Source organism: Lutjanus erythropterus, chromosome 1 (genome assembly GCF_056507025.1).
Source record: "Lutjanus erythropterus isolate fLutEry1 chromosome 1, fLutEry1.hap2, whole genome shotgun sequence".
NCBI lineage: Eukaryota > Metazoa > Chordata > Actinopteri > Lutjaniformes > Lutjanidae > Lutjanus > Lutjanus erythropterus.
Window position 1 is genome coordinate 19,444,319 of NC_139317.1, and position 20,837 is coordinate 19,465,155.

At 38.5% G+C, this 20,837-nt stretch overlaps 2 protein-coding genes across 3 annotated transcripts; one reads left to right on the forward strand and one right to left on the reverse strand.

Moving 5' to 3' along the window:
• Positions 1 to 360: 360 nt before the first annotated feature.
• mphosph10 (M-phase phosphoprotein 10 (U3 small nucleolar ribonucleoprotein)) lies at positions 361 to 7,753 on the reverse strand. Its single transcript, XM_084715994.1, has 11 exons — positions 7,595 to 7,753; positions 5,363 to 6,044; positions 5,089 to 5,273; positions 4,826 to 4,985; positions 3,983 to 4,124; positions 3,816 to 3,883; positions 3,585 to 3,722; positions 3,384 to 3,494; positions 2,491 to 2,598; positions 2,177 to 2,407; positions 361 to 650 (listed from the first exon to the last, which is right to left on the reverse strand). The coding sequence occupies exons 1-11, from the start codon at positions 7,678 to 7,680 to the stop codon at positions 501 to 503; spliced, it is 2,061 nt and encodes a 686-aa protein (XP_084572120.1). The 5' UTR covers positions 7,681 to 7,753; the 3' UTR covers positions 361 to 500.
• mcee (methylmalonyl CoA epimerase) lies at positions 7,663 to 19,602 on the forward strand. 2 transcript variants are annotated; one of them, XM_084716027.1, is made up of 3 exons: positions 7,663 to 7,799; positions 9,044 to 9,381; positions 18,731 to 19,602. In XM_084716027.1, exons 1-3 carry the CDS (start codon positions 7,772 to 7,774, stop codon positions 18,881 to 18,883), a joined length of 519 nt encoding a protein of 172 aa, XP_084572153.1. In that variant the 5' UTR covers positions 7,663 to 7,771; the 3' UTR covers positions 18,884 to 19,602. The 2 variants fall into 2 exon arrangements, with proteins under 2 accessions (XP_084572153.1, XP_084572144.1); XM_084716018.1 differs by having other exon boundaries at positions 7,676 to 7,799; positions 9,041 to 9,381.
• The last annotated feature ends 1,235 nt before the right edge of the window (positions 19,603 to 20,837 follow it).

The window sequence follows — 20,837 nt, forward strand, 5'->3', positions numbered from 1 at the left end:
CGGCATCGAGACAATTTTTTTTCAGAATCTTAATGGTTCAAATCATCAGCATCTGGTTTTCTGATCTAGAAATGTCTTTTTTTGCAACCTGCTTGGACTCCATTAGTTCTTTTACTTTTGGTACTGACACTAATAAGACATCTGCACTTATACACTTGCACATTTTGGTGGGCTTGTAACTGACCTTTACACTGTGGAGTTATTTCTTCTTCTCTTCTTTTGTAAAGTATCTCAATACTTTATATTCACTGGTTGATAGTTATTAACATTTTCTTTATTTATGTGCCGACAGACACCAAATAAAAACATGTATGCATACTACATTTTGTTTGTAAGGTAGGAGTCATATTCTACAGCATATAATAGTTGTGTAAATCACACATCTTGATTTATTTTAATGAAAATGGAAACATTTAACAAGACCTTTCAGATTTCAGATACATTGCAGCTTTCTCATAAAAAAAGAATCTGTACAATACAAAGTTGATCTTCCACAGTTATTATAACTTGAGTTTGCTGACAGAAACTTCTTTGTGTTTCTTCTTCTTTGAAGACGGGTCTTTTGCACTTTTGATCTGACTTTTGACCTGGTCCTGCAGCTGAGAGAAGAAGGCCTGAGACGACCGCAGAGCCTTGTCCTTTCCTTCGTCCTGAAACAGAGGAGCACAGGGTTAACGGAGTCACTGCCGGAACATACACAGTATTATCTAAGAACTAATGTAATGTTTACTTTGGCATTATAAAGGTGTGACATGGTGGTAGTGAAAGCAGAGACTGAGCAATGAGTAGAACCACACTTTTGATGACATCTTAAGTAGTTGTCTTCATTGTAAACAACTACCAGTGCAGATAAAAATAGATCTGACATGACTCAGGCAGAAATCATGTTCACAGGTGGGTTAATGCACTTAACTTTTATTCATGTAATTTTTAGTCCCATATACTGACTTCCTTCCTAACTCTCTGACGCATCTCATGTTTTCCTTGAAATTATAGCGACCAGTGGCTACTAGGAAATGCACTGGTACCGTGAATACATGACAGATTTCTTTAGGTTTGACAATCGTTTTTAGACATTTTAATGCAAAAGTACCTTGTTACAAGTACAATTCCTGGATTCAAAATCATATTCAAATAAAAGTACATTAGTATTGTCCGCTAAAAATGTCCTCAAAGTATTTGTTATACAGCAAAATGGCTCCTGTCAGTGCTACATTACTCCAGTTAATATTATATAATAACTATTACTGAGGCTTTAACATGGAAACAACATTTTAATGTTGTAGCTTAACAAGAGGCAGCTAATTGTAACTATTTTATATACTTTTGGGTAGTTTTATCTGTAACAATACTTCATATTTCATGATGTCCGCATGTTTTGTTTGTGTATTTTTTAATTACTTAAATAATTACCAGTACCTTCCACCGGTGGTAAATTACTTCTTTGTCACATTAAATCAGATATTATTAATGTTACAAAAAAAACAAAACAAAAAAAACAACAAAATTATATTTCATGATAGCATTCTACACAAGAGCAACAAATTAAAGGAATACACAAAGTTTCATTTTTCAAAATATGTTGGCTGTCTGTAAAAAAGACTTGGCATCCAATATAACCTGGCTGAGCCAAAATCTGACTTTTTTCATTTCTTTATCTAAAAAGAGAACTATTCAGTCAGTTTGAGATTTATTATGAAAGTAACGCAATTACAATTTCAAGCGCTTTCTCAAAAATTCAAGGATTTGGAAGGATTTCCAGAACCAGTGCAAAACCCTGTTACCACTGACTGTGGTTGTCAAATGTTATGGTGTAAACAGTGACATAAAGCAGAACTGCTCAAATAAAGTACATCAAAAATTTAATTAAGTACAGTACTTGACTAAATGTACTAAATGTTTTTTCCCCATTACAGGAGTCAGTCTGCCAAGATTTCATCATCATCATCATCATCATCATCATCATCATCATCATCATGAAATCAAAGCCCACAGTCTGAGGTTTGGGGAACAGTCAGTATTCATATCATCAGTTGTCTTTCTCCAGGTTCTATCGCCACAGTCCAAATGTTTCAAAGGGTTAACACTGATTTCCTACTCTGAGACAAATACAGGTGTTGACTGCATACTGATCAGTGAAATGTGAGAAAGAACAAGAGAACATGAAAACACTCACCTTGAGTATCGTGGCTTTGCCTCCTTTTGTGAGTTTCTTCAGGTTTTCTGCAATTTCACCCTTTGATAGCTTTTTGTTCTCCCCAGCTGCACTGGCTTCTTTAAGTTTCTGTCTCTTTTCTTTCTCCTTGATCTTCAGACGCTTCACCTTCTTCTTGTGGCGTCTTTCGCGCTTCTTGTCTGTTGACGTCTTCTCAGTGTCACCCAGAATATCTCCTGATTTGTTCTTCTCCTTTGGTTAGAGGATAGTATTATTAGACACTGTGTGACTAAATATACCAAGATCAAAATAAATGTTTGAAAATGATGACAAACCTTGACTTCCTCTGGTGCGAGCAGTGTACCATCACTAACACTGACTGGGGCCACCTCCTCCATTGTAATAGACGGCAGGTTAGACACCACTTTCACCTCTGGGACGTGCTGTGGACAGAGGACAGCATGAGTGTACTGGCCTGCTAACCTTTACAGTACATACTTTTCTCAAAGATATATTCAAATTATCAGTTTACCTTTACAATATGTTTAGTTCTTTCATATTCTTGCATTTTAACACACTTATTTATAGACTGCATTTTCAGCATTATTGTTTATGTACACATTGTTTTGTATTGCAGTATACATATTTTTACATATTGGTTGTATGTTGGTGTATATTGCTGTATGCTGCACAGAATTTCTTAGAATTTCTTTATGATTTTATATACTACTATTTTTGGATGTGAACAACTGTAATGTAAATTAATTTTCTGATTCTGATCTCATTTTGTGAAGTGACTGCATGCTATATTAGTATGTCCATAACGTTTTATGACATTGCTGATTCTGGTTGGTCAATTAACACATTCTAAGGTCTGTTATTTCTGTATAACAGACTGTTGCTATGATGAACAGACCATTGCTATGGACACCATTCTGATCACAGACTCTGGAGGAGCGATAAAATAATTTTTAAATTCAGAAAATCGTGTCAAATTACTGATTTTTTTTGGTAAGTAACCATAAGCAGGAAACATACAAAGAGCAGGCCATTATTGTGACATACGCCCTGACAGTGTGATGCAGAAACCCGACACAAATCATCTATGAATTAGTTAAATCCAGGGTAAAATCCTACATAATAGGTTTGTGCTACATAAGCCTATGTCAGTGTCAAAATTTTGATCCTTGTTGATGAATTTTAGTTGATGTTGTCAGGCAAAACTTACTGGTTTCGGTGTGAAGTGGAAGTTGGAGAGGGCATCCAACTTTAGGAACAGTGTGTCCATAAGCTTTTGGATTTCTACATGGGCTGGGTTCTCCTCCTCCTCCGTCTTGTCCTGAAATAAGAAAGAAAAAAATACAAAAAATGGATACAGCACAGGTTCATATGCGTTGGCGTAGCAGTGACAACAAGAGAAAAGTCAAACCTGATTCTGCTTGAGATATTCTTGCTCATAGATTTCTGCTAAACTCTGCTTGCTCTTCTCATGGTCCAATGTCAGCCTCTTCTTGTACTCAAACACCTCCTCTTTGGGTTTCTCTTTGCGGACCACATCATCAAATGCCTTACAGAAACACAAGTTAAAGGCACTGGGTTATAATCCGACAACAAGAAAAAGAAATCTGGAAGATATAAAACACAAGTTATTCTGACTAACCTGGTCTTTAATTCTCTGTTTGATGATGTCTTCAAGCTGTAGCGTGGTTTCCTCTGTGACAGCTGGAGCTAAAAGAGCAAAGACAAATTTTGATTTGAAATAGCACACAAAAAGAAATAATCGCCACATCAATCAAACAACACAGACATAACACTGGAGTCACTCACCCATCCTGGATGTCTGGTCAAACTCCACGTCTTCCTCCAGCATGCTGTTCTCTGGACGAGTTGTTGCCGTCACCTCTCCAGACAACTGCCAGGGCTTCTCTCCCAGAGCTGCTTTCTCCAACTCCTCAATCTTCTCTGACATCTGGAGGTTATAATAAAAACCAAAATATAATCCTTAACGTGTATGAATAAAGTGATAAATCAGATTCAATAAGCACAGGGCTCATGTCCATGTAGCATTTTTCAGAGTGCTGGGATGAAGTGTTTGTGCTATGAGGGGGAAAATGCTGCACATGGTTTTTGTTTCTACGACAACAATATCTTGACAATTTCTAACAATTTATTTTTAACTCAACAACTATGCTGCAGTTGTGTAAAACAACTGTGGAAGTATCACTTCTCTACTTCTCTGCTTCTGCCCTGCTGTCCGATCTGTGTGTGTGCAGGAGATGAGCCCAAACCCTCGCTCAAACAAACACAGAGGACAGAGACTAACACGACCATAAATGACAGCGCAACTTGGAGGAGACCTCTCAGCTTTTCATTCATTTCTCCTCTGTCTCTGTTGTACGTTTTTTGCCTGACATATAAAAGCAGCCTGATCTTTATGTCCAACTGTACTGAAATACCAGGTTTAAATTGAATGAAAAGACGTGCAAAAAAGCCATATAGCATTTGAATGTTGATTTAGTATTCAAATGCAAACATTATACTTATTATTATACCAACAATACTTGGAACTATTCAGTACAGTTAGTGTAAAACTTCCCCACTAATTATGACTGCTACATTTAAGCTGCATGAACTGGCAAATCAAATCAGCTACTTTTTAAACCTGATTACTTTTTCTTGACGTTTCTCAAACGATGACTTTGACTCAGACTTTGCTGAGCTTTTTCCTCCAAAAATGTCCTCCATGTCCTCTCCTTCGCTGTCCTCATCCCCAGAGAGGTTAAAGGTCACCTTCTTATGAGATGCTTTGGACTGACTTCTCTCTTCATCCCTGGCAAAGAGCAGACACAAACATGCTGGAATCAAAAAAACTCAACCAAGTGTGCTCCTCCCACACATGATTACACACTTTACATAATTTTAATCACACTTACTCATCGTCGTCACCCTCCTCTTCACCATCATAATCATCTTCCTCGTCATCTATTTCTTCTTCACCTTGTTCATGGCTCTCAGCCATGCTGTCATCCTCGCCATCTGACTGGTCGTCAGCTTTAGCTGGCTCACTATCCACAGCATCAAAGAAGTCCTTGTACTTGAGATTCCTGGAGCTCTTCATCTAACAATATAAACAATAATCAATATATCTCCGGGATTCTACCATCAGGACACAATAATATGAGAGAGAATAAGTGATAAAATACATACAGTGGTTTTCTTTTGCTTTTTAGTAGAAAGCATTTGATCTAGGTCAAGATCATCATCTTCATCAGATGGCAGGTCCTGAAAGTAGTCTACATCATCTTCGTCTCCATCCTCCTTTCCCTCTCGCTTGTCCATATCGTCAAGAAATGACTCCATCTCTGACAATTTGAAGAACTTATCATCAACCTCAGAAGGAACCACCTTCGTTTTGGAGCCTTTCCTTCCAATCTCCTTCTTCTGTTTCTCTCGCTTCTCCAAAGCATCCACATCAAAATCTAAATCAGAGTCCTCATCTGTGAAATCCTCCGCCCCATCCTCAGCCTCCACAGCCATTTTCTTAGACCGTCTGGGTGGTGGTGGTTCCTCCTCCTCCTCCTCCTCTTCTTCTTCTTCTTCTTCTTCCTCCTCATCAACATTTTCATCATCAGTCTCTAGTTCTTCCTCCTCCTCTACCAGCAACCTTAATGTCCCCTCTGACAAAGCCTCCTCAGTGGCATTTTGAAAGTGTTTCAGTACAGTGTTGTTCTGTAGCTCCAGCTCCTGCCAGATCTGCTCCTCATCAAAGTTTTCCACCACCAGCTGAGCCAACGGGCTGCCCTTATAACCTGCAGGCTCCTGAGCTTTGTGGAGGTCATACAGGGACTTAGTGAGAGAGGTGAAATCTGCTGCCACTTCATCTTGAAGACTGAAAAAAAGGAAACATGCAATCAGTATTCAAGTCTGGTGTATTATTAAAAGCAAGAGGTTATTTTTTTAAGAAATCCAAAAAGAATGTCTAAAAGAAATCCATGAAGTTAGGCACAAGTCTGTGGTTTGCAACCTTAAATGCAACGGTCGGTAAAAGTTCTCAACACAACATTCATATGTGATGCACTATCATTACACTTGTACCAGGAATTACTGTCAGTATTGGGTATCTAATTGTGTTGTCAGTCATTACATGATATGTTTTAATGTCTTTTTTATGTTTTTATTCTGATTTCCAGTCCCATTATGAAACTTGTGATGTATACCCCTTGGATTTATACAGAGCAACAAGATTTGAGTTTATATTAGAACATCTTTCATTCATTCATTCAAAACATTTTAACAGGATAAATGTATTTAAATTCAGGCACACATACATTTTGCAATGTGTATGAAGAGCTTCACCCTATATTACACTGTCGAGTCTGAGGAATCTGCAACATTTGGAAATATGAAGAAAAAGTTTATTGTTAAACCATTCATTCATCTGGGTCATTACCCTGACACGTCCAACTGCCAAGCTTCATTGGTATTACAATAAATTTGTTCTCTAAACTCAAAGGGTTGCTAGAGTTTTTAACTCTTTTGTCTTTTTTCCATGCACCTTGGAAGTACATGAAGCTGTGCCTAAAAACCCTACTCTGCTTGTAGTGAAATCTGAATTATCTATAAAGGTTTGTACTGAATAAACAAAGCATATAATTTAATTAAAAAGCGAGCAAAATTCACAACAGCCACCACCAGCCAACTGCTGGTAACATATTTGAGTAGCTCTTAGATTTGCTTCACCCACCAGCCAAAAAACACGATGGTAAATCACTGAGTGGCTGGTATTTGAAAATTCAGTGGCCATATGGCCAGTGGACACAAAAGTTAATTTTGCACCGTGTTTAAAAGTATTTTCCCATTAAAGTTTGTTTTTACTTGGTAACTGTAACCTTTTGATGCACCACAGCTGGTTATTTTGCGGTGGCCTACACAATGTATCACATCACCTGCAGCATTTGATAGAATTGTAGCTTACTGATAATCACAGGTTTCTTCAAGTAATCTAATAACAACTATGTTAATGCTGGACTTTAGTAAACTAACAGAAAGCCCAAGTGTAGTGTAGAGGCATGCAGGTTGAGTTTTCTGTGGTTCGGGTGGCTCTCATTAATGAAGAATACATATGATAGTTGGGGTTCCACCACCGTCTCTAACCTCGTTGAACTGTACTCTTCCCACAAATCGTCCGTCTAAATATATATAGTCGTGTTATCAAAACATGAAATAATGACAGCACGAGAACGACTTAATCATATAATCATACCCGAAGCGGTTGATTGTGACAGTTTGCAGCCGATTTAACGGAACGCGGTGCTAACGAGTTCATGCAGTTAGCTTTAGCTAACGGTTAGCTAACTGAAACCTTTCTTCACACAGGCGTAAACGACAACAAATAACAGAATATTCAACAACACAGACATAATGACAGCAAACACTTGCCTCAGAAAGTTTTCTGGCTGAGCTGTGTTGGCATTTAGTTTCTTTACACACTCCTCCAGCACGCTCAACACATCTCCACTAGCCATCGTTGCCCCCACATGTGTGACCCTGTGTGTCGCAGGTAAATAGGCTCGTCGACAAACTCTTCCACTGCAGTTTTGGTTCCGAGCTACAAACATGGCGTCCGCCGTGCTGAAGGTTGCAGGTTGGTTTGTGTCAATAATTATCAAACTACCTCACACATGCTTTTTGTATCGTATTCCGTAATAGCACTTATTAGTAATGTTCGACCTCTTATCATTAGCTGAGTTACACATAATTAAGCTAAACCATATGTCAACGTTACATAATGGTTTTGTGTTGTTGCTGTCTGGGTACATATGGCACTTCTAGTGTTTGTTTAAAAAACTGGCTATTTAAGTTATCTGAAGGCATGCAAATAAAATTTTGTTCTGATTTGATCTCAGTCCAGTCATACACTGATGTACAGATGTTTTCTTCAACACAGATTAGAAATGATAAAACTGAAAAATCAAACTAACAAACTAAAAACTCTAAAGACCCCAAAATAGAAAATTTGAGGACATTCTTGACTTATTTACTGTATGTCTACCAGTCATTAAACTTATGATGACCAGTAGGGATTGACCGATATGTTTTTTCAGGACCAATACAGATTACTAGTGATCAAGGAAACCGATATCTTGATCTAATACAGGCTGCATTTGCAGTAAAGAAAAATCTTGGAGCTAAAATTTAAAATGATACAAACTCCAACACAAAGCTTTTCTGACAGGACTTTTAGCATATGATTATGATCATTATTGTAAAACAAAAAGTTGTGGGGAATGAACTGAAAAATGTAATAAATAAACCAACAAAATAGCTCCTCTAAGTATCATAAAGTAAATCAAAGGGGGTCCAGAACAACAGTTGTTGCTTATTGTTGTTTGCTTATTTCATGTTTATTAGAGTTAAAATTAACGATCAGCTTACAGTGTTGGACTCATTATTCACTATTCAGACTGCAGTACTAATTTTTGAAATTAATAAAACTAGTAAAACTAATATTTGTACTGAAGTGCCTAAAGAAAAAGAGAGGCAGCTGCATCAGAGCCAAAGTAGCACATTTTTAAATGAACTCATCTTATCTGCAGTCTGATTAAAATGAAACAAAACAAAATAAAGCACTTTCCTGTAAAAAAAAAAAAAAAAAAGGTTAAAATAATTGAAAAAATGCTGAATATCAGATCTGACAATTGGCCAGGCTGATAATTGATTCCAACTATGCAACCAAACATTGTTCAAACCTACAGGCCTTTATTTTGAAATCTAGTGGAGATTTCAGACTTTCCGAAGATACCAAATTGTCACACTGAATCTGGGGAAACGTGTAAAATTATCCACAACACATCTAGAATATTTGTATTATATGTGTTTACCCAGCAGCAGGTCTTTCCAGATGTTCTCGTCTCACACTCCTGAGGGCACATTCAACGACAGCACCCCTCCATCAGGGTGTTCCCAGATCTCTGTGGAAGCTGGGGAGGCTGAACCACATCGCCATCGCTGTCCCTGACATGGAAAAGGCCACGGCTCTGTATCGGGACGTACTGGGGGCCACAGTGAGCGACAAGGTGCCCCTGCCTGAGCATGGTGTCTACACAGTGTTTGTGGAACTCGGCAACACCAAGCTGGAGCTGCTCCATCCTCTTGGGGAGAAGAGCCCGATCGCCGGCTTCTTACAGAAGAACAAGTCCGGAGGGATGCACCACATTTGTATTGAGGTAAGAGACAGCACTGACAGCATTTTGTAGGGCAGGTGTTCCCAAACCTTTTCATGTTAAGGACTCTCTCAATAGCTGCACATTAGACCACTGACCCCGTCTTATTTTTATGTTTGAAGATAATTAAGTCTACATAGTCAAACAGTGATTAAACTAGTATCATTTTCAATTACAATCAATCAAAACTCTTCCCTTGATATTCCACTGTCCAAAAAATTTAATAAAAGTTAAAATATTTAATTCCTCTTATTGCTAGGGATCCTCTACAGCTCACTCAAGGTCCCTTGTTGGTCCCCAGCAAACCACCACCATGAGGACTGCACTTGTTTATTAGGTTCAGCTAGTAACAATTGTGTCAGACTGACTTTAACCCTCAGATAAGCTTGAATACAAGTTTCTCACAGCAAACATTATCATTTTTCATAGCAGAAATAGGAACAGATGTAACAAATTTACCATATTAACACAGCAGCCATTTTCCTCTGATGTCACATTCAGGGTGGGAAGGTCAAATGCAGTTATCAAAATACTTGAAATGTCATGAAAAGTAATCAAAGCAAAACAGTTTCATGAGACACAGTGAAGATGTATTAAATCAGAGGGATAGGCAAGTTGTCTGGCAAGTTGTTGCCCTGGTTACAGAGACTCAGATACACACAACTTTATGCTTTAATGCTGACAGATACTTTTAGCCCAAGTCCACATGTAAAAAGAGAAAAGCTGTCCAAATATAGATCTAAATGGCAGACAGATCACAAGTAGATCAGTCCAGTCCTTTGCACGTTGAAGGTGGCAACTCAAGCTGTAAATCATGTAAACATTCAAAATCTGACAAATCGTTATCATGCCACAAATTCCCGATTGATCAGCAACTGAAAAGTCAGTGGACAGTCAAAATCTGGAGGGATATTGGACCATATTTGAAGCTAAAACAACATATTTGATAACTCATTAGCTCTGTTAGACAACAGCTAACAGTAGCGTAAAGCACCTCCAAGCTGACAATAACAGTTGATAATATGATATAATATATATGATAATATGACCCAGTGTCCCTCCAGATTTTCACCATCCAAAGTCTTTTGAATTGCTGATAAAGAGGGGATCGGTGACTTGATAATGATGTGTCACATTTCATAAGTTTATGTGACTGATATCCTGGAACACAGCCGTACAACATTATCTTTTTGATAACTGCATCTGACCTTCTCACCTTGAGAGTGACGTCAGAGGAAAATGACCGCCATGTGAATATATTGAATAATATTTATTTGTATGCAAGTGAGCCAGCATGCTCAAAAGGTTTTTTTTTTTTTTTCCACAGCAGGCAAATGACTTGTCATTCATTATTCATGTCTCTGTCCTATTCAATTGTGCCAAGTCATGCCAATGAGCCATTCCAGCACCCTGAAACTGGAGTAGCTTATTATTATGCCTCCGCCAGCCGAAGGTGCCGGGCCAGAGGCATACTGTTCTCCGGTTGTCCGGCCGTACATGAGTCCGTGCGTTCGTCCTTCCATCCGTCCGTCCTTCGGTCCATCTGTTACAGATTTTTGTTTGCGCAATAACTTTTGAACGGGTGGATGGATTTGCGCCAAATCTTGTGTGCTAACACTCCATAATAGGTACATGAACTGATTAAATTTTGGAGGCCAACGCTTTCAAGATGGCCGACTTTTTGTTTGCGCGATAACTTTTCAACGGGTGGACGGATTTGCACGAAATCTTGTGTGCTAACACTCTATAACAGGTACATGGAATGATTACTGACTTTGATATATTATTGAATAACTATGTTGGATACTATTAGCTAATAAAGGTAATAGCTCTTCCCTTGCAATCTTTTCTCATTAACTGTATACTGTATCAATAGAGCCATAATTCTCAAACTCCTGGGACACTTGCAAATATGATTTATAATGAATTAATGGTTTCAATCAGGTGTAGGGAACACAAATAGTCACAGTTGTATGAAACTGTTGCAGGCAGAGGCATCAGAGTCCTTTTACCCGTTTTCATTTGCGTTTCGTTTTGCTTTGTTACCGTTGGTTGGTTGGTTAGTTGGTTGGTTACCTTTCATTTCGGTTCGCTTCGTTTCGGTTTTGTTTGTTTATTTTGTTTTGTTTTCGTTTCGTTTTGTTTATTTCCCGTTGGTTAGTTGGTTCCCTTTCATTTCGGTTCGCTTTGTTTCGTTTCGTGTCGGTTTTGTTTGTTTTGTTTTGTTTTCGTTTCGTTTTGTTTTGTTTTGTTTTGTTCCCGTTGGTTCCCTTGCGTTTCGTTTCGTTTCGGTTGGCTTCGCTTCGCTTCGTTTTGTTTCGCTTCGGTTTTGTTTGTTTTGTTTGGTAGTGTAGTGTTCATAGCTCATAGCATGCTTGAGCTACTTGTTTTGTCCGTCGCCTAGCGTCTGCGGACAGTCCTCCTGCGCCTGCGCACAGCGGTGGACCTGCGGGTCCTTCGCCGTCTGCGAACTGGGCGGGAATTCCGTGTGCGTCTGCGTGGCATGGTCAAACAATGACTCCCATGATGTCAGGGGGTCCTATTTATAAACTTTTGAGTGATGATGTCATCGATGATGTCATCATCATGACATTGTCATGACAACATGATTTATGGTCATCCCTCTGCTTTCTGTGATGTCACTGATGATGTCATTCAGAGTGACCGGCCTTTAATGTTTTTTTTAAAAGCTTTATTCAACAAAAGACGCACACAAAGCTCTACAGTACAGTGTTGCTTTTTAGGTAACGTCTCATTTTTGTCCATCTACACTCACACAATCAAATTGGGCTGCATGTTGCCCAGTGATGAAAATAAGTTTGACACCACTGCTTTGATGGGTCTTTATGCTCCAACATAGACTTCCATGATGTCACAATTTCTGAGAGAAGTCAGTCAGAGGAAGCACATGATGACAGTGATGTCATTAGCTCTCATGTGTTTTGTTTGTTTGTTTTGTTTTGGTTTCGTTTTGTTTTGTTCCCGTCGGTTGGTTGGTTGGTTCCCTTTCATTTCGGTTCGCTTCGTTTCGTTTTGGTTTTGTTTGTTTTGTTTTGTTTTGTTTTCGTTTCGTTTTGTTTTGTTCCCGTTGGTTGGTTGGTTCCCTTTTGTTTCGTTTCGGTTGGCTTCGCTTTGCTTCGTTTTGTTTCGCTTCGGTTTTGTTTGTTTTGTTTGGTAGTGTAGTGTTCATAGCTCATAGCATGCTTGAGCTACTTGTTTTGTCCGTCGCCTAGCGTCTGCGGACAGTCCTCCTGCGCCTGCGCACAGTGGTGGACCTGCGGGTCCTTCGCCGTCTGCGAACTGGGCGGGAATTCCGTGTGCGTCTGCGTGGCATGGTCAAACAATGACTCCCATGATGTCAGGGGGTCCTATTTATAAACTTTTGAGTGATGATGTCATTGATAATGTCATCATCATGACATCGTCATGACAACATGATTTATGGTCATCCCTCTGCTTTCTGTGATGTCACTGATGATGTCATTCAGAGTGACCGGCCTTTAATGTTCTTTTTAAAAGCTTTATTCAACAAAAGATGCACACAAAGCTCTACAGTACAGTGTTGCTTTTTAGGTAACGTCTCATTTTTGTCCATCTACACTCACACAATCAAATTGGGCTGCATGTTGCCCAGTGATGAAAATAAGTTTGACACCACTGCTTTGATGGGTCTTTATGGTCCAACATAGACTTCCATGATGTCACAATTTCTGAGAGAAGTCAGTCAGAGGAAGCACATGATGACAGTGTTGTCATTAGCTCTTATGTGTTTTGTTTGTTTGTTTTGTTTTGGTTTTGTTTTGTTTTGTTCCCGTCGGTTGGTTGGTTGGTTCCCTTTCATTTCGGTTCGCTTCGTTTCATTTCGTTTCGGTTTTGTTTGTTTTGTTTTCGTTTTGTTTTGTTTTGTTTTGTTTTGTTCCCGTTGGTTGGTTGGTTACCTTTTGTTTCGGTTGGCTTCATTTCATTTCGTTTCTTTTCGTTTCGTTTCGGTTCGGTTTTGTTTGTTTTGTTTTGTTTTGGTTTCATTTTGTTTTGTTCCCGTCGGTTGGTTGGTTGGTTCCCTTTCATTTCGGTTCGCTTCGTTTCGTTTCGGTTTTGTTTGTTTTGTTTTGTTTTGTTTTCGTTTCGTTTTGTTTTGTTCCCGTTGGTTGGTTGGTTCCCTTTTGTTTCGTTTCGGTTGGCTTCGCTTCGCTTCGTTTTGTTTCGCTTCGGTTTTGTTTGTTTTGTTAGGTAGTGTAGTGTTCATAGCTCATAGCATGCTTGAGCTACTTGTTTTGTCCGTCACCTAGCGTCTGCGGACAGTCCTCCTGCGCCTGCGCACAGCGGTGGACCTGCGGGTCCTTCGCCGTCTGCGAACTGGGCGGGAATTCCGTGTGCGTCTGCGTGGCATGGTCAAACAATGACTCCCATGATGTCAGGGGGTCCTATTTATAAACTTTTGAGTGATGATGTCATCGATGATGTCATGACAACATGATTTATGGTCATCCCTCTGCTTTCTGTGATGTCACTGATGATGTCATTCAGAGTGACCGGCCTTTAATGTTTTTTTTTAAAAGCTTTATTCAACAAAAGATGCACACAAAGCTCTACAGTACAGTGTTGCTTTTTAGGTAACGTCTCATTTTTGTCCATCTACACTCACACAATCAAATTGGGCTGCATGTTGCCCAGTGATGAAAATAAGTTTGACACCACTGCTTTGATGGGTCTGGTCCAACATAGACTTCCATGATGTCACAATTTCTGAGAGAAGTCAGTCAGAGGAAGCACATGATGACAGTGATGTCATTAGCTCTCATGTGTTTTGTTTGTTTGTTTTGTTTTGGTTTCGTTTTGTTTTGTTCCCGTCGGTTGGTTGGTTGGTTCCCTTTCATTTCGGTTCGCTTCGTTTCGTTTCGGTTTTGTTTGTTTTGTTTTGTTTTGTTTTCGTTTCGTTTTGTTTTGTTCCCGTTGGTTGGTTGGTTCCCTTTTGTTTCGTTTCGGTTGGCTTCGCTTCGCTTCGTTTTGTTTCGCTTTGGTTTTGTTTGTTTTGTTTGGTAGTGTAGTGTTCATAGCTCATAGCATGCTTGAGCTACTTGTTTTGTCCGTCGCCTAGCGTCTGCGGACAGTCCTCCTGCGCCTGCGCACAGTGGTGGACCTGCGGGTCCTTCGCCGTCTGCGAACTGGGCGGGAATTCCGTGTGCGTCTGCGTGGCATGGTCAAACAATGACTCCCATGATGTCAGGGGGTCCTATTTATAAACTTTTGAGTGATTATGTCATTGATGATGTCATCATCATGACATCGTCATGACAACATGATTTATGGTCATCCCTCTGCTTTCTGTGATGTCACTGATGATGTCATTCAGAGTGACCGGCCTTTAATGTTCTTTTTAAAAGCTTTATTCAACAAAAGATGCACACAAAGCTCTACAGTACAGTCTTGCTTTTAAGGTAACGTCTCATTTTTGTCCATCAACACTCACACAATCAAATTGGGCTACATGTTGCCCAGTGATGAAAATAAGTTTGACACCACTGCTTTGATGGGTCTTTATGGTCCAACATAGACTTCCATGATGTCACAATTTCTGAGAGAAGTCAGTCAGAGGAAGCACATGATGACAGTGTTGTCATTAGCTCTTATGTGTTTTGTTTGTTTGTTTTGTTTTGGTTTTGTTTTGTTTTGTTCCCGTCGGTTGGTTGGTTGGTTCCCTTTCATTTCGGTTCGCTTTGTTTCATTTCGTTTTGGTTTTGTTTGTTTTGTTTTCGTTTTGTTTTGTTTTGTTTTGTTCCCGTCGGTTGGTTGCTTCCCTTTCATTTCGGTTCGCTTCGTTTCATTTCGTTTCGGTTTTGTTTGTTTTGTTTTGGTTTTGTTTTGTTTTGTTCCCGTCGGTTGGTTGGTTGGTTCCCTTTTATTTCCGTTCGCTTCGTTTCGTTTCGGTTTTGTTTGTTTTGTTTTGTTTTCGTTTCATTTTGTTTTGTTCCCGTTGGTTGGTTGGTTCCCTTTTGTTTCGTTTCGGTTGGCTTCGCTTCGCTTCGTTTTGTTTCGCTTCGGTTTTGTTTCGCTTCGGTTTTGTTTGTTTTGTTAGTTAGTGTAGTGTTCATAGCTCATAGCATGCTTGAGCTACTTGTTTTGTCCGTCGCCTAGCGTCTGCGGACAGTCCTCCTGCGCCTGCGCACAGTGGTGGACCTGCGGGTCCTTCGCCGTCTGCGAACTGGGCGGGAATTCCGTGTGCGTCTGCGTGGCATGGTCAAACAATGACTCCCAAGATGTCAGGGGGTCCTATTTATAAACTTTTGAGTGATGATGTCATCGATGATGTCATCATCATGACATCGTCATGACAACATGATTTATGGTCATCCCTCTGCTTTCTGTGATGTCACTCATGATGTCATTCAGAGTGACCGGCCTTTAATGTTTTTTTAAAAGCTTTATTAAACAAAAGATGCACACAAAGCTCTACAGTACAGTGTTGCTTTTTAGGTAACGTCTCATTTTTGTCCCTCTACACTCACACAATCAAATTGGGCTGCATGTTGCCCAGTGATGAAAATAAGTTTGACACCACTGCTTTGATGGGTCTGGTCCAACATAGACTTCCATGATGTCACAATTTCTGAGAGAAGTCAGTCAGAGGAAGCACATGATGACAGTGATGTCATCAGCCGGAGGCATACTGTTCTCCGGTTGTCCGGCCGTACATGAGCACGTGAGTCCATGCGTCTGTCCTTCCGTCCTTATGTCCGTCCTTCCTTACATCCGTCCATCACAGATTTTTGTTTGCGCAATAACTTTTGAACGGGCGGACGGATTTGCACTCTATAACAGGTACATGAACTGATTATTGACTTTGATATATTATTGAATAACTATGTTGGATACTATTAGCTAATAAAGGTAATAGCTCTTCCCTTGCAATCTTTTCTCATTAACTGTATACTGTATCAATAGAGCCATAATTCTCAAACTCCTGCGACACTTGCAAATATGATTTATAATGAATTAATGGTTTCAATCAGGTGTAGGGAACACAAAAAGTCACAGTTGTATGAAACTGTTGCAGGCAGAGGCCATTTTCATTTACATCTGTGCTGTTTCTGCAGTGACATGTCTGCAAATTTTGTCTGATGAGGGTCCAATTTAAATGACGGACAAAGTGCGAGATTCTTTAGGTGTCTTTTCAAGTCATTACATTTTTTGATCCCAAGCAGCTGTCACCAAGACTTCATGGTGTGCAAGAATCTTTTTTTGAGATCACCTCTGTGAGGTGTTGAAATGTCTTCTGTGAGCGATGCCAACACCGGGGCCCTGATGGCACCGACACACCTGAGTGGAATGTATCATCATTCATTCACTATAAGTTACGCCTGTGTTTGATGAGGTGAAATGTCTGCCATGAGAGTGGTACAGTTATGAATTTAATAAACTGCAAAAAATAGATTGATTAATTAAAATAGCAGCACATTTGTGCAACAGACACCCTGTTTTGGTTTTGGAGTCTGGAGATTTTGAAGTTTTAAATGGAACGCCAGTGTTTACCGTTAGTAGAAGATTCATGGTGATGTGATACCTGATTGTTGCAATTTAAAGGAATATTGCTACTGTTTTGGTTTGCTTCTTGTTAGGGTTTCTCTGTGTAAGATAACCCACTATAAACAATTATTTATTCAACCCATATATCAACCAATATGTTTAAATATTTTTATTGATTTTCACAAATATTGTACAGTCATCATTTGGTCTTATTGTTTTAAAAATTACAAAACCAGAACCAATATCAGTGCCTTTAAAATGATACCGATACCACTGGAGTACTTCATTCAAGAACAGTTGTGGTGATTTGCTGCGAGCAAAACCATAAAAATGATATTTTTTTTTTCTAGATCTGGGTACCAAAAGGAGAAAGTAGGTATCATTTGTTTCAATAGTAGTACTGGGTTATTTCAGTCAATACCATAAAGGTACTGGGTACTGGTACCCAGCCCTTATCATAATAATACTCATTACTGCAAAATAAGATCAACATAGAAACATAAACAACTAATGCACACTGATGACAACTGTATTAATGTAATAACAACCTGTCAATTTATATCTGATATAGTATTACCCAACACTTCCTCCCGCTGCCTCATTAAATGATTGCGTGATGGGGAGGCAACCCTCTGAATATTATCATATTTATATATCAAACAATATTATCTTGTTACAGATCTATTATTACTGGTGACTGATTAGTAACAAACACTACACAGATGTCACAAAGAAATGTATGCAGTATTCAACCTGTACATGAAATGAAATTACATAGTTTGTCCACCAGAGAGCACTACCAAGTTTTATTTGTACTGTAAAATGTCCCTCTTAGTGCACATCCTCAAAAATAATAATGACAATAATTTAAGGATTGTTGGGGATCTGTGTTTATGTCATGGCACAAAATGTTATCAGACTTTTAAAACGCTCAGATATTAATAAATAAATCCAGTAATGGTCAGACTCCTGTTCATTCTTATGGCAGTAAATACTTAATATGAGTCTAAAATGTTATTTGAGATTGTCCTTGTGTGTGGAATTGGAAGAGTTGTCTTAGTGTGCCGTGTTTTTGTTGTTGTTGGGACTGTTTTCCAAAACTTCAGTAGTCTAGAAAAGATCCCATTGGACTGGAATTGGAATTATATATTGTAGTATGATGCATGTATTTGTACATGATGCACTTCTCATTTTATTTTTCTAATTCTGCTTTTCTATTTTTTGTATATAATGTAGAATAAGTCACATTTTACATACTTCTTATGTTATATATTGTTATAATGCTATTGTTAGATAATTTTTTTTGTTCTATAACATAATGCACATATTTTACATACTCATTCTCTAATTTCGTAAATAATTTCTTTATGCTTAGGCCTTTATACAGTATATTTCTATTCTTGAATGGGCACATCTGTGATGAGACACAGTTTTCTACCTGGGTATCAATAAAGTATTTCTGATTTCTGACAGCCCGTTATTCCAAAAACAAACACCCATTGCTCCGAAAATACACAATCTCCCTGCAGTAACACACGAACCCTAACCCCTCACCCAACCAGCTGCAGGGAGTGTGTCTTTTCGGAGGAGTGGGCATTTGTTTTCAGGATAACAGGCTGTCAGACAAATGGGCTTTCAGTCCAGTGGGACATTTTTTGGACTACTGGGGTTTCAGAATAATAGGCTGTTTGGAACAGTTAGCAGTCTCCCTGTTGAAAGTTGCACATTTCACACTTGCCTGTACTTTTAAAGATTATCAGTATGATAGAGTGTGTATCAGAGTAACTGAAATTGGACGAGTGAATAACGGTTTTCCTCCTGGTTGCAGGTAGACAACATTAACGCTGCAATAGCCGACCTGAAAGCAAAGAACATCAGAACTCTGTCAGCAGAGCCCCGGATAGGTGCTCATGGGAAACCAGTGATGTTTCTCCATCCGAAAGACTGTGACGGTGTGCTGGTGGAGCTTGAGGAAGCGTGAAGACCTCACTCGAACAGCGATTGTGGGAGATGTTAATTCATAATTAGTAATTCCACGGTCAGTTTGTTAATTACTATAATAACAGATGCTGATTTCGTAATATTGTTCACTTAGGTTTTGATCTTCTCTTTTCAAAAAGGTGCCTCAGAGTTGTTATTCCAGTTCAGTGTCAGCGCTGTTCTTCCCTTTCCTCTTTTTCTGGGAATAAATTATAGTGTGGTGTGTGCTTTGACAGTTTCCATTAAGTGTAATCAATAAGAATGTCCAGTTGCGTTTGAGTTTAGATTTCACTCCACTATCCTACACTTAGATGACTGAATACAGTATCCAGTACACGCAGCAGGAAGAAACTGAACATGTTCAATATTCGTAATGTAGTTCCAGTTGCTAACTTCCCATAAAGAACTGAAAAAAGGAAGCTGTATCAAACAGCAGTATTGTGTTTAATGTCACTTTAATACAGATTATGTATTGTGTGGGATTGTTTTAAACCATAACATGACTGATACAGTTTACTTTTATATGATCTACAACTCATGTTGTTTCAATTTCACTCCATCGATGCAGTTTCCAAAATGAAAAGGGACAAACTGAATGAAAAAGATGTCATTTTCTTATATTTTAATCAAGCATTTTCAACCTGTATAGGTCAAGTTTCAAGTTTAAATGGTTGACTTCAACAAAGATAAAAAGATATTAAAAACTTTGGTAACACTGTCTATGGAAGTGGTGGCTATAATGCATCATAAGCACATTCATAAGACATTATAGTGCATTTCTAAAGCTTTATAAAATTATAAATGTTAATAATCATGTTTGACAACTAACAGTAAGGCTTAAAAAGTATAGTGGACATAATTTGTCACAAGTTCAACATTCATAATGCTTCACAGCTCCATGCCAACATCATAACTGTTTTAAATAAGAATTTGAGTCCTGGGTTACAGTTTATAATCACACATTATACACTCAGCACATTATAACTACCAGACTTCAGCCAGTTATAAAGATACATATGGAATTCTAATGTATCATAACAGATTATAAAATCTAAGTTTCTGAAATGGAATAATGTCCTATAAAACATCAATAATACACTATTGCATGACACTGAGTTTAAAGTAAATTGGCAGTGCTGTAAAAGGTTATAAGCAATTGAAAGATGTTGATGTCTTTATAACTGGCTAAAGTTAAAGTGGTAACCAAACTGTGTCTTTTAGGTGAAACTCACAGGGACACTTTCATTTTGAGGGAGTCCAAAAGTAAAATATATATTATATTAATACTATATATTAATAATATATAGTGAATATAAAAACTTGTATTGTTTTCCATTTGTTAAAGCTGATTCTTACTTTCTTATCAGTTAAAAACATGCCAAATCTTTTTATTAGTGGCAGTTATTAAATCACAATTAGAGGTAGTGAAACTAGTATTAACCATAAATACCAACAGTCTGCATCCTTCACAGACATATCCGCATTTACAAAGTAAAACAAACTCTGATGACGCATGTCTATGGTCAAATATTTCATTTAGGCTTCCTGACAAATGCCCAAAGTTTCCATGTTGGAAATCCCCTGTTTACTTCTACTTTTTAAAAGCCCTCTCGATGGTCACAAAAAAAAAAATTCTACATGCATACTTCTTTGGAACCATTGATTGAAGAAAATAGGAACGGTTGATGAAATACTCTGACACAAAAGAGACCAGTGGCAATTTGCTAATGCCTTGAAAACAGCAGATGATCATAATTAGCTTCACATCAAGCTGCTTATTTGGGACTTTTGGTGTATATTTTCAAGAAACCACAGGCTCCGAGGAAAACAGCCATTATGTTCTTAACATTCAGATAAACATTGTGATTCTTTTCTTGATTACCAGTTTTTGGAGTGTCCAACTACCAAAGCAGCATCCCCAGTTAGTTGAAGTACATTTACAACAGCCAGATCTG